General features: G+C 41.1%; 1 protein-coding gene across 6 annotated transcripts in view; it reads left to right on the top strand.

Moving 5' to 3' along the window:
• foxk1 (forkhead box K1) overlaps window positions 1-14,436 on the top strand; it is a 114,743-nt gene that overhangs the window by 84,155 nt on the left and 16,152 nt on the right. For 5 of the 6 annotated variants that reach the window (XR_010966814.1, XR_010966813.1, XR_010966812.1 and 2 more), the window contains exons 4-8: window positions 68-214; window positions 2,234-2,427; window positions 7,261-7,430; window positions 9,044-9,301; window positions 12,615-12,842. Coding sequence is in view for 2 of the 6 variants with exons in the window: in XM_068002896.1 (XP_067858997.1) it covers window positions 68-214; window positions 2,234-2,427; window positions 7,261-7,430; window positions 9,044-9,301; window positions 12,615-12,842 (997 nt within the window). In the remaining 4 variants the exon portion in view is untranslated. Of the gene's footprint in view, window positions 1-67; window positions 215-2,233; window positions 2,428-7,260; window positions 7,431-9,043; window positions 9,302-12,614; window positions 12,843-13,465; window positions 13,673-14,436 lie in introns of those variants that run through there. The other variant, XM_068002897.1, reaches the window with a different exon arrangement.

The raw sequence follows: 14,436 nt of genomic DNA, 5'->3' as shown, positions 1-14,436 counted from the left end.
GATCTTGTGTGTGCGTGTGCGCGTGTACTTGTCTTAATATTGTTTCTCTTACCTTTTTTTTGGCCAGGATGATTCGAAGCCTCCCTATTCCTACGCACAGCTGATTGTACAGGCCATATCTTCTGCTCAGGACAAACAGCTAACACTAAGCGGCATCTACGCACATATCACAAAGCATTATCCGTACTACAGGACAGCTGACAAAGGATGGCAGGTGGGTGCACTCTACTAAGTGGCACTGAGATAGAAATGTACAAGTGAGAGTGATTTATTTGATAATTCTATATGAATGAAGTTAAAAGGTTTTATCAGATTAACCAAGCTTTAGAAGTGTCTTCCTCTCATTAGGTGTCAAGTCCATCTTGAAAATTTAGGTGCTGTTTGTTTAAATATCCCTTGTATTTATAGGGATTATTTAAACCTTAATGAACTACAAGTTCTCTTTAAACCCAGTTCAAGTCCAAGTAGATACTATTGAGTTAATTATTGATGTATGATTTTTGCCTATTTACAACTTCCTGTTGTGTGAAAACCAATGTATTATTTGGTTAGACAGTAACAGAAGTTTCTTCACCAGCAGTATAATGTGGGCTTATGGTGTGAGAGCTGAGCTTTTTTGTGCAATATCCTGTGGTTCTGGATATAACTCTCTAGTCTGAAGATATGATAAAAACTTTAAGCATTGTTAGGAATAACAAAATCCAAATGCAGCCATCAGACATCACTAAGATACAGCCATCAATAAACATTAAAATACGGCCCCAATTTAATATCAAGCATGTGGCCCCTAATCAAAATACAGAAAGTTCAGATGAGTGGTGTCTGGAGCACTTGGGCAGTGCAAAGGAGAGGATGGTTTTCAATCATTCATGCCACTTCAAGTGGTGTAAACGCAGGGCGGTGGTCATACTTGTCACATCTATGCCTGTAATGTGTGCCACATGCCAAAAACAGTCAGGACCTTTGTTTCCATATGAAAATTTAATGTGTAATGAATAATGAGGGGCCATGTAATTCTTGATTTTCATGCTGGGAATGCACTCAGCGTTGTTCATGCCTGATAAAATGGGTATTTATAGTTGCTAGGTTCTGTCCTGAAAACACAGGGAATTGAAAACTTATTATCAGATGGGACCCATAGAGCTGGCAGAAAGGAGAGATTAGCATCCTATCTGGGCTAGTTCTGATACCCAGATCCCAAAGGTGAAAGGACAGTGTGCGAATTGTGCAGCCCAACCCGTCCAAAAGTAGCTTAATTGACACATACCTCTATTTTGTCAGGAATTGGGATTTATGACTTGGAATTTAGAAGAATGCAAAACAAATCTGAAAGCTTTTTCCAAGAAGTATTTCTTACTAAAGCTTAAAATAGTTGTTGGACATCAAAGAGAGACAGAAGAGGCCGAGATTCTCAATTAGAAGCAGTTTGCTCCATTGCCAAATTTTAACTTTAGGTTCGTTCTTAATGATGGATTAAAATGCTCCTTTGGAATCCTATTGCAATATTATAATACATGTGCAGAATGTGTCATATGGACAGGCTGCTTTCATTTTGGAATATGAGGACATTACTCAGCATGTATACAATATAAAAATAATTTTTAATCTTTTTAAAAAAAGTGCTAGACAGAGTGAAAAGTGAAAAGCAAATTAAAATGGTGTGGGATAAGGAACTCAAAAACTAGTAATACTCTAACCAGCAGGAGAAGTAATACAAGATCAAAGACTAGTGGCTTCATCTTGTGATCAGACAACTGCACAAACTTCCACAAGTATGTATAAAGGCAGCAAAACCGGATATGTGGTTTGAAGCAAGATGCAGTAATCACTCCGCAGATGGGTTTGATGTAGGGCTGCAATCTAGAAGCAGTAACAGACAAAAGGGAGAGCTGTACAATGGGTACACAGTTTGCTTGGTGTGTAAATGAATGTAATACATTGCACAAGGGACAGTGAGTTATGGGCAATCCCCCTGAATGGACTTAAGAAAGCTTTTTTTAATATGTGCCTTGCTATATATTATTTTTATAATGTATGTTAAGTTTATTTTTGACCAAAAAGTTGAAACTCCCTTTTGCGTTTTTACATTTAATTATTTGTCATGATGCTAACATAATTTCCGGCAATTGAGGTGGACTTGATCCGAAATTGCTGTGATCTGTTCAGTCAATCTGGCTGTCCATGTTTAACTGCAGCTGAGCTTTCAGTATTCTTAATTTTTCCTTTGAGACAGAATTCAATCCGCCACAACCTTTCTTTAAATCGCTATTTTATCAAAGTGCCACGGTCACAAGAAGAACCCGGAAAGGGGTCGTTTTGGAGAATTGACCCGTCGTCAGAGGCGAAGTTGGTGGAGCAGGCATTCCGAAAACGCAGACAGCGAGGGGTCTCTTGTTTCAGGACACCGTTTGGACCCATCTCCTCCAGGTTGGAAGCTATACCAACTTGCAGTTAAGAGTGGTATTGACTGCTGGTTTTTTAAATTGTGGAACACAGTGGAATGCTTTCAGCTAACCTCATGGCACGCCTCAGGCGATGCTGTGGAAAGTAATGATGGATGCAGGGGTAGCCATTTTGAATTCATCCTAACAAATTTTGAATGATATGCACCTGCCTCTGGTATGACGGGAAAAACTGTATACCCCAGGTACTTGATTTATATAGACAGTGAAGTTATATAATTTTTTTTTAAAAATGGTTATTCCGTACCTGTGTCTTTTCTGCAGTTTGACTTGTGGTACAAACAAGAACCAGCTGAGGAATGCTTTGGTAAAAAGATAGTACCAGACTGCACTAGAACCCATTTGGGGAATATTGCAAGTGCTCCAAGACATTGATAATCTTGGGCTATTTTGCTACAGGTGTAAATGTTGAATGCTTTGTTATTTAAAACATTTTATTCCAAAATTCTCAACTGCTGAGGGACAGATAATCCAATAATGCTGTGGTACCCCAGATAATCCCAAATTGCTCTAGTGAAAAGACAATACATGGTACAGTAGTGTTGACTCTTTTTGCCTTCTTTTTCCCTTGTGCTGTCCTCTGGCTGTGTGCAGAGCTGAGTAAGTGTTTTCCCTTGTTCCTACTGTGATTATACTGTATCGATATGCTCACTGAACACCGCAAAGTGTGATGGAAGTGATTTCTTAACCCGTCTGTTTTAAATTGTAGACGACCAGGTGGAAATGAAGTAGTTGTAGGTTTGTGTGAATACCTAGTCTCGCTTGCAAATAAGGTGTTAGCTTGGCTCAGTTGGTAGCATTTTCACTTATGAGGCAGACGGTAGTGTGTTCAAGCCCCATTCCAGGGCTGGAGCACATAATCTAGGCTGACACTTCAATAATGCTGAGGTGCCATCTCCTGTGATTCAGGTGGCATTATTGGGTATCTATCATTTTCTGTAAGACTGAGCTATGTCTGGCGAATCCAACTCCAGACCTGTGATCTAGATTTCTTCATGCTGTAATCATTTTTCTGGTGTAGTTTCAGATTTTCTTTTTAGCAGCTTTATTTGAAATCTTGAAGCCCAAGAAACAGGCAAATTCTAATTTCATTAGTTTGGATTCAGTTACGGCTTTAGTGCAGAACTCCACCTGCTACTGTTTTGTTGCATAATATATCTGGATATGAGTCCTATTTCAGGCAGCAGGAGTTGATCACGTTGATGGTCATTTGTACATGCAAGTCTAAATGGCATTTTTGAGGATGGTGGTTTCCTGTATAAAATAGAAGTAAAGCTATCCACAGAACTGTGGCATTTTTCAAAAGTCTTTATTCTTGAAGTAAACAGTAGGTTGCACAAAGTTCTTCAAAAGTTTTGAGTTTGAAAGCCTCTAAGACTCTGGGTCACTATTTCTTATGAACTTTTTTGTCAAGAGCCACAATTCCAAACAATGTTTTGCTTGAGGACCACTGCACCGGGGATGGGAGTCTGCGCCTACAGATTCCCACAGAGTGAACTCCTGCTTTCAATCTGTGGGCAGATGCTAAGAGGAGAAGAGGTACCAATGGAAGAGGGGGGGGGGGCGGGGAAAGCCTATGGACCAGTAGTTCTATTAAGTAGTTCTATTTCAATCTGCTTGCTGTATGGAAGCCAGAATAGTCTTGCCCCCTAATAGCAGTCCTTTGCTTTTTTTACCTTGGCGAACAAGAAAGGAGAGGGAGCAACACTGAATCCTATCTCTGTAAACATCCTAAAACCAGAATGAAGACCAATGACAAGAGCAGCAAGTCTGTTGAGAGCCACAGGTGAAAGGAGGATGGGTTACAGGTGGCTCTCTGACTGCATTATAAGTATCACTAGTCTGGGTAAATGTGAAACCTCAGAATAATACATTTCCTTTTTTGTTGTTGGATAGTTGTGTACAATCAATACACATCTAATTGTTCCCCCTCCCCGCACAGCTTATATTAAATAAAAGTTATCTGTTTTTAATACAACTGGACATTCTCTTTCTCTCTCTCTCTCTTCTCTTTCTCTCGTCTCTTTCTCTCCTTGTCTGTGTAATTTGACCCTTGTGTATTCAGTATACTGGGACATACTGTTTTCCGTGGCTAACCTGTCTGAACACCAATGATTCTCAGCCTAATATAAGATATGCGATTTGAGAACCTCTCATTCACTCACTCACCTGACGAAGGAGATCATCTCCGAAAGCTTATGATTTTCAAATAAAACTGTTGGACTATAACCTGGTGTTGTAAGATTCCTTATATTAAAAGAAATAGTTAGACAATTGCAGGGAAGGAATGGTATTTAAACAGCAGTGTTCAATCCTCTTTCAATCATTTTTAGAAGTAACTGGAGTCCTGATAAGTCTAAAGCCTTCTAATATTTCTGGTTTAGGGTTTTCTTGGTTGGAGGTAATTACAGGTTCGAAATTGACAAAAGCAAGCAGTGTTAAATCCTGCATAAATACGTGTATAACTGGAATGTCTCCTAAATATCCTTAGATCGTGGTTATGTACGATTCAGCTCTTTTGTAAAATGGGAACACTATATATGTTTAAAAGAAGATCATTTTCATTGGTTTATCCTCCACATATTTTTGGACAAATCCATCATGCATCCGGGGCAAATCATCTTATGTCTAAATCAACTGCATCGAGTATTAAAAGGTCTTCACACAAAATGTGAGCAACAATAGGAAGTTGGCTGATAATACAACATATACACAGTGCCTCCCTTTCAGTCTGCTTCTAATGCACAGGTTGTTGCTGATACTGGAGTTCTTTCTCCTGGTATTTGTATTCTTTGAGCTTTCTCTTCCTTCCTTTATCTGCTGTTTCATATGTTGTATTTGTAGCAGGTTTATTTGGATTGATAGGTCATACTTTTTCTACTGTGGCTGCTGAACCAAGACTTGACATATGATCTTGAAAGAGATGGGTAATAAATAATCAATTTCCTGTTCCAAACTTTGGTGATGAGCATTTCTTTCAAAAATTGGATATTTACTGCAGGCGAGCTTAATCTGGAATATAGTGATTCACTGGATAGTTTTGGACCCTTCAACCCATTTGAACTTATCTTGCTAGAACATCAACTCTACTGTCTTCCCATTACTGCATCCAGCTGGTTTCTTAAATGTCACTGCCCTAGTTTCAATTACCCTTTCTAGCAGCCTGTTTATCAAGTTCTTTTAGCAGTGGGCTCTCATGCTCTCAACCTGTGGCTGTTTAACTGTGGCACATATCCTCTTAAAATGAACAGACTGTGCCGTTCTGTCAATAGTGGAGATGCTTTAAAAGCATATAACACCAAATGTGAGCGGTTCATTTTACAGTGCTAGAATAATCACTTCACTGATACTAATTGTGACATTCCAACAGTTTTGCTTTGTTAGCAACACTTATTTGATTGAAGCTATGAACCAAACTCCATTGGAATTGCTTTAGCAGCAGTTGCAATTTTTCTCCTCTTTTAATGGATGGAAAATCCATGAGAGCATCCCTGTGGATCAAGATTTAAAAAAGGAGTCTGGAAGATCAAATCTTTTTCCAATCTAATACTGTTGTGGAATCTTAATATTGCCCTCCATAAAATTATGTATGCTGCTTTTGAGTCTTTGTCTATGTTTTTAAAGGTCAGTCCCTGTCCTTACTATCAGGCTGTTGAGTCAGTGAGTTTAATCAGAGTCTTGTAGTAAATCCACCCTGTTTTATGTAGCACTCTGATTGGATAGTTCTTGGACCTCTGTCATTTTGTCAATAATTGTCGATGAATTGTCTCATCTTGAGATTATGGTGTTGAGATTCTTTCTACCATTGCATTCCTCAGAGATCAAACACAAGAGTTCATTCATAAATATTAGAGTTTTGATATACTGTAACAAGAGGGTAAATTTTCCAAGCCTCCTGCCCACTTGGAGTCTCGTTCAACAAAAGTGCGCATCAGAGAATCGAGCCTGGAACTCTGTGCCTAATTTGAGATGCTCCCAATTTTCCAGTCGATCAAGATTCTGCACAAGAAGCAGAGTCTTGAGAACATTTATCTGAATAAGACTAAAGACTCAATGGACATTTGTTTCATGTTGGGGATAAAACTTTTAAGGAACCCTCAACACTGAATAGTGTAATGCTAGATGGGTTGTGGTGTGTACAATTGGCAAGTTGATAGTTCTACTCAAGCTATCATGGCCAATGTTAAGAGTCACTCTAAATTTCATTTGTAAGATAATACTTTTTTCTAAATGCACCTAACTGGATGTGGCTTCCAAAAAAGTAATTAAATTTGATATATTGGTATCTAAGGCAAGCCTTAATATTAAATGATGCGTCCAAGGTTTGATATTTTACTATGGTATTCCCCAGTGGTATGCAAAACTAAGTGAGCTTGGTAGAAAGTAAATTGCCTACATTTTTTTCCGTTGGGGAAAAAACTCTTTGTCACAGAAAAAAGCTTTGATTTTGGGTGTATGGACTTCATCGTCAACATACTGTTTTCTTTGCATTATAGCCACAGCCTACATGGGAGGCTGTGTCTTTTGAAAAGAAGTGTTGGTATGTGGCTGGGGCTTTTATGTAGTATGGGATTGCAGGTAGTTCACATGACTTTAGTTTATAAAGCACCTGGCAGGAGCACAGTTCCAATGATTTTTCTTCCCACTCCTCAGCTGGTCACTGGCCTATCATAAAGTAGGTGGAGGATTAACTCCATTCTGCTTTACCTGTTAGATGTCCACCTGAATGCCATCTCTTGTGGAGAATTATCTGCGTTTTGTGAACTGACCTTTTTTAAAATGGATTTTATCATTTCAGGAGTGCCCCTGCGTCTCCCAGCCACCCAGGTCTTCTCTCTCCTCACTCGAGTGGGCTGCAGACTCCTGAATGCTTATCTCGTGAAGGTTCCCCCATCTCGCATGACCACGATTTCACAAGCTCAAAGCTGGCATCTGTGCCAGAGGTTCGTTACTCTCAAAGCGCACCAGGTAAGCATGCCCCTTTCAAGGGAGAGTTTTGTACAGATTCTCCTGGTTTCGTGACCTAGTCTGTCTATGTTTAGCTGTATGAATGAAAACTGAGGTTCACACAGTGACGTGGTGTTCAAGGTTCTCTGATTTATTTTTTAAGAACAAATTTAGTTTAAATAGTGTATGCACTCTGATTTCGTCTTCACTATTTTTTCTCTTTTTCTTTCCCCTGCCCCACCCCTTTGTTCAAGTCCCTTACACTGAATCTTTCTATTGGGGAGGACTTGCAATCTGCTTCCATGCATTTGCCAATGCCACTATGTGGCCAACTGTAAGGATGGAGATAGAAGTTGTCTCAGGATAAATTGGTCTGCTTTTTATCCCTTGTAATGCTTTGCCTAACAGCTTGAGAAAGAACAGGGGCTTGAACCCATTGTCCTACAATGGTGTGGTGCACTCTGTTGGTCCAGTAATGTTCTACACTGCTTAACCACAGCCACTGTTAAAACAGGTTTGGGATAATGCGGTAAACCAGAAGTCAAAGCCATGTGTCTTATGACTGATATTTGATAGTTGCTCGGCTGAAGAAATGTTGAGAATGAGTAAAGGTTATTTAGCTCCTCCAAGTTTATCCCTCCAGTATTCTAACTGAAGTGACTAGTGGATACAGTTCTTCTCAGTATAATGGCCCAGAATTTACTGGGAAAATAACGGTTTGTTTAATGCGCACACCATTTTTAGTGTGTAATCGTCCAGCAACTTGTGGTGAGGAAGATCTACCCTGTGAGTTGCAAATCTTACTTTTCCTTTCTGTCTCTCATTTTTTCTTTCTTAATCCAAACTTTCTTTCCCTCTCTTTATTTCTCTTTCTGTACCTAATTTGATTTTAATTCAACCCTATTTCCTTCTCTGTTGTTTCTCTGTTTCTTTGTCAATCCTTAAATCTCATCGATTACAGTGATATACTGTTGGTCCTACTGTCCACCAAGGTCCTAGATGTTCCGTTGCCCCCGTTATCAGCTCGTGCTTCTAGCAATTTGCGGTGCAAAAAATTTTCGAGCTGGGAAGGGTGAGGGGAAAAAGTGTAAACACGGGGCCCGCTGCGAGATGACCCGCTCCAGCAAATTCTGGCCAGTATATTTTCTGATTGGAAGTTTCAGCTCAGTCAAATAGGAGGCCAAGTTTGCAAACAGTCTGGTTCATCCTGAGACAGTGACCAGAGAGGGGGATGGAATCGGTGGCAAGGGAGCGGAGTTTGTGGCTGGGGCTGAAGACAATGGCTTTGGTCATCCCAATGTTTAATTGGGGGAAGTTGCAGCTCATCCAGGACTGGAAGTTGGACAAGCAGTCTGACAACACAGAGGCAGTGGAGGGGTCAAGAGAGGTAGTGGTGAGGTAGAGCTGGGTATTGTCAGCGTACATAATAAATTGGTAATATTTGGATGCTGATCTTTAAATAAAAAGGACATTTCTTTTTATTAAAGGTGTTATTGTTAACATGAGGATGGGGGAAGAGCAAAAATGCAAGGTTTTGCAGTCTACTGCAATTGACAGATTATTTCTGTGTTTGCAATATGAGGTTGGAATGTTGTGCTTGAACCTGATAACTGTTGTGAGTATTTTCTTTCTAGGCTCTCCGGTTAGTGGCCAGCCTGTTATAATGGCAGTTCCTCCTCAGCCACCTGGTGTTGTAACGAAATCTGTGGCCTATATGCCCGCATCCCTAGTAACTGCCCAGCAAGCCACTGGACATGCCATTCACGTGCTTCAGCATGCTCCCACTGTAACCATGGTGAGGGTGGTAACGACATCAGCCAATTCCTCTAATGGCTACATCCTAACCAATCAGAGTGGACAGGTCATACACGATGGTTCTAGTGACCAGAAAGGTAGGTAATTACAGCTCTGTTAACTTGTGGCTCATAAAAACTTTACTTATAATGTATTAAAAAAATCTTACATCTGCCCACACTTCCTGTTAACAAAACCTCACTTCTTGTCTCACACCTCTGTCTCTCTTTCCATTACAAATTCCTATATTCACATGTATATTGGAAACTGCCATTTAGACTTGTCAGACTGTAATTACATCCTCCTGCCAGTGGTGGCAGTTTTGCAATTCTCAGCTCCTCAGCCTGTACTGGAGAGAAATATCTCACTTAAAAATCTTGGGCCCTAAATTCATCCACGGGCCCCCATCTGAGCAACGGGCCCCACCTCTATGCAGGTCACTAGCCGGGAGCCTGACTAATTTTGGCCAGCTTATACGACAGCTGAGGCTCACAATTGAGTCCGGGGCGTGGAGGGAGTTGATCAGGAGGGGGGCGGGCACGGACTGGCTGCAGCCGCAGCCTTAATATGGAGGCAGGAGGAGCATTCCCTACTCCTGGCCCCACATACCTGCACTCCCTTTAAGGACAGCTGGTTAGGCTGCTGTGGAGCCTGAAAAAGTAGTTGGAGTTTGCAACATGCAAGCTCAAACTACTTTTTTACCAATTTCGCAAACGGGCCTGAAAGTGGGTTCCGGAGGCTCGTTTTCTGTATTGGAATGAAGTCTGTGCTCATTTCAGGCAGCCACCATGACCGTCTTAGAGAAAAAAGGTCCTGCCCAAATTCAGCAGGGTTGTGGGCCTTCCCTCTGCTAAATCTGTCATTGTTGTGTCCGATTTAGTCATGTAAAGTGGGCACACTGATGGATTTAGGCCCCCCTTTGTCTGCATGCCCCAGTCCAATTATTCCCCGCCCTCTTAGCCTGCTTCACCTGAAGAGGACGCTTGGTCTTGACTGTCCATGTACAACCCTACGGGATGTTGACTAGTATATGCAAATAGTTTGGCTGTGAAACTATCCTAAAACTTGGAATTTGTTTGAGGAAGTTTGTTTTATTTTGTTGCATTGAAAACAGTTGATTTAGACATTGTTTTGTCTTTTGTAACACTTTCTCTTTTGTAACACTTTCCAATATGCAGCAATTTAATTTTTTTTTCCAACACAAAATAAGCTCTTAATGATCTTGCAGTTCAATTACTGAATGCATTTTGTTCCGGCCACCATAAGTTATTTTGAGGTTTCCTACAGGCCGCAGCCGTGATCAGGTTTTGCTCATCCTGCCCCTCCTGGAGGATAATTGACACCCACATCCACAAAGGTTTTTGCAGATTTCAGGCTTCTCCCAATTCTTGCCACAGGCTCATGGTCCAGTGGCCTACCTCGCACCTTTTTGCCATTCCTCCTGCCCCATCCCAAGGTTTCTTGCTGCTGTTTTGAGACTTTCCTCTTCCCACCACCCACTGCACTGATGAGATTCACATGACGTTCCAAATGCTTCCCTGATTTAAGGATTCTCTCCGCGTTTCATTCTTCCCACCTCCTGGCTTGCTCCACACTCAGCCTTCTAGGCTTTTATTATTCCGGGAGCCTCCCCACCATCTGCTTCACTCGTCAATCTGGAGGCCCAGCACTACTTCCTGGTCTGACTCTATTCCACTATCTATCTGTTGTCTTTAGCCCTGCTCTCTCTCCATTTCTCTGTGGCTCCCTCACCCTCTTTGCACCTCTGTGGCACCTCCTTCTGCTACAACCCCTCTTCATCTGCGTTGCGGCATAGTTCCCTGTCTGTTTCAGCTACGCTATCTCTCCACTGATCCATTTTCTTATCTGAGTGTACTCTCGACCACTACTGTTACCTCTGTCCTATCCTGCACGCTACCTCCAACTCCTCAAATCCTGCTTGCTTACTGATGCTCACTACAACCCTAGTTTACCATTACTGATGTACAAACTATTCACTTCCCCAACTACCCAGTGACCCCCCCCCGCCCCATCCCAAATACCCCCATCCAGATTATTTGTTCCTCCTTTGGTTGCTTTCTTCCCCACTACTCACCACTCACTCCCTCAACTACTCATTGCTCCCATGCCCATTACCCTTCCCCTAAATACTAACTGCTCAGTCCACAATTACTTACTTACTTCACCCCCCCCCCACCCCCAGCCAAATGCTTTACTACTATACACCATTCACCCAAATTACTCACTACTCCAGTCCCCTAAATACCCTCTACCTCTTCATGATTTAATATTCTACCCTTGCCTCCAAATATTCAATATTTGGACCAACATCACAAAAGCAATCCTCCTTCCTAACACTGTTAGCAATAACCACACCACATCCACTTCCTTATAAAATACACTCTCCTTTGAATTCCCATCAGCAATGCAATGGAACATAGGAACAGGAGTAGGCCATTCAGCCCCTTGAGCCTGTTCTGCCATTCAATGAGATCATGGCTGATCTGTATCCTAACTCTATTCACCTGACTTGGCTCCATATCCCTTAATACCCTTGGCTAGCAAAAATTTATCGATCTCAGATTTAAAATTATTAATTGAGCTAGCATCTACTGCTTTTTGTGGGAGAGAGTTCCACACTTCTACCACCCTTTGCGTGAAGAAGTGTTTCCTAACTTCTCTCTGAATGGCCTGGTTCTGATTTTAAGTTTGTCCTAGACTCCCCAACCAATGTAAAAAGTTTCTCTATCAATTTCTTTCAAAATCTTAAAAACCTCAATTAAATCGCCCCTTAACCTTCTATATTCCAGGGATTACAAGCCTAGTTTATGTAATGTCTCCTCATAATCTAACCCTTGAAGCACTGGTAACATTCTGGTGAATCTGTGCTGCACTTCTTCCAAGGCCAATATATCCTTTCTAAGGTGTGGTGCCCAGACCTGTACATAATTCTCCATGTGTGGTCTAACCAGGGCTTTGTATAGTTGTAGCAAAACTTCCTCCCATTTATATTCTAGCCCTCTAGTTATAAAGGCTAAAATTCCATTAGCCCTTTTGATTATTTTTTTGTACCTGACTACTACATTTTAGTGATCTGTGTACCTGGAACCCTAAATCTCTTTGAATCTCCACTGTTTCTAGATTTTAACCATTTAAAAAATACTTGGATCTATCCATCTTTGGTCCATTTTAGATGACCCTTTAGTTATTGTTGCGTGTTTATTTTGCAGGTTGTGTCTAGTGTATGACAGCAACCCAGCGGTGATCTTGTGTTGTCTGTAGTGTCCTATTACTGGAGACCACAATGATTGCAAAACTCATCATTGCATATCACAGACTATGAACACAAAATATATATTGGGAACTGGGGATGAAAAAGATCTGATTTTTCTCTATAATTCGTGTTTGCAGGAGTCCTTGATGATAAATCCCTTGTGACCTTTACTAATGTGCCTACGGGCAGTCGAGTGATTCAGACGGTTAGCAGTCAGATGTCTCAACATGTACCTGGACAGATGGTCACCATCCTGCAGCAGGCACCAGCAGCTTCCATGGGGCAGCATCAACTTCCGGTGAAGACAGTAACTCAGAATGGCAAACATGCTGTTCCTGTGACAAGCCTTCAAGGAAATACTTATGGTAAGTGGTTTTAGTAACCTGAGTTTTAAAAAATGTAGGATATTCTATAATGCTTTTATTCATTAGCAAAGTTTATTAGCAACTGGCCAGAGGCAATATGAGCAGCAATGTTTATAATCCCAGTACTTTGCTGTTTTGTAGGCTATAAAATGAAGTAGGCAGAAATTTTTTACTTTTATTGCTGGTTAGTACCTTAATAGTTTGTCTTTTAAACTCTAAATAATAGTAGCAGTCTACTATTGGTATATACACCTCAGGGTTCAGATGATACTATAGACTGCTCATTGTTTATCAATGTCCTGTGAACCTTGTGATGTGTTACCACCCTGAAATGAGCACCATTATTTTGTGTTCTTTATAATGACATGGAAAATTGAATTCCTTACTGTTCTATGGGAAGTTTGTAAGGGATAGTCTGAGCTCTCGTTGCTGGACCACCTGGATTTATACTGCAGAGCTTTGTATCGTTTAGTTTGTTCTGAGCAATATTGAGCTGCTGTGAATGTTAACAAGGCAAAACATACCTTGCATATAAATCATATAGACCAGGCTGTAGCATTCCATCATATTTTAAAAAATGTATATATATAAAATGAATTCCATTTTTTTCCCCTCCTCTCCAGAGTGTGCTGATTTTTGCTGGAATACGGTTCCATGGGCCCCAGCAGCCCTCTAGTACCTCAACACAAGTGGCTGATCTACACATGAGAGTCTGGACAGCAAGTATCAGCAGCCTATTCAATCATGGAGGCATTGCAGCTGAGCTGGATCCTGGCCTCACTCAGTGTCCACAGATGTACTTCCCAGCAGGGGTCACTGAACAGAAATAATGAGTGAGCCGTGACTGATCTGTATGCCCAAGCCCTGGGGTTGGAGGGAAGGAGGGAGGGAGAAAAGTGAATTGTAGCATTTCAGATGCTACCTCAGTTGAGATCACCTGACTGAGCGTATCATACATTTTGTCATAATTGGCCAACAATTTTTTCATGAGCTGCATTCAAACTCCTGTGTCTTGAAGCGTGGTTCTCAAAGTTTGTTTTATGGACTAAATTAGGACAGCTTTACATACTTTTTTCAAATTGCAGAAAAATTCTTTGCACTACCCGCAGTGTGTATTTTGTTTGAAACTTTCAGGCAGTGTTTTATGTAAGTATTATGCTCAACTGCATAAGATTGGTTGCATTTTAAATTTGTTAGAAGTGTAATACTCGGTATTCTGAACCTGAGAGTTCTGTCTGAATCCCTGTCTTGACTGGCATTTAAACTTGCATACTCTCAATGGCGGACTTCTCGGGCAGGAGCAAAATACATTAGTGTGTTCCCACAGGGAAGGAAAAGCTGTCCGGACTGGTCCTCCCCCCAAAAATGCACAGCTCTTACCAGCAGGGCACCATTGACAGTGGCTTTAGAGAAGTCTGAAGCCCTGACATGGCCACTGTCTATCTGAAACAAGAAATGTGATGCAGCTTTGAGGAAAACCTTTGGAAAGGGAAGCAAATTTGTGGTTGTCTCTCATGAAGGGATTTGTAGAGTTTTCAGGGTAGAAGTTTGAATAAAACCTGTGGAATAAATCACAACTTTTAATTATAATTTT

The sequence above is a fragment of the Heptranchias perlo genome, chromosome 22 (assembly GCF_035084215.1).
Source record: "Heptranchias perlo isolate sHepPer1 chromosome 22, sHepPer1.hap1, whole genome shotgun sequence".
NCBI classification, from domain to species: Eukaryota; Metazoa; Chordata; class Chondrichthyes; order Hexanchiformes; family Hexanchidae; genus Heptranchias; species Heptranchias perlo.
This window is presented reverse-complemented; position numbering and strand designations above follow the sequence as displayed.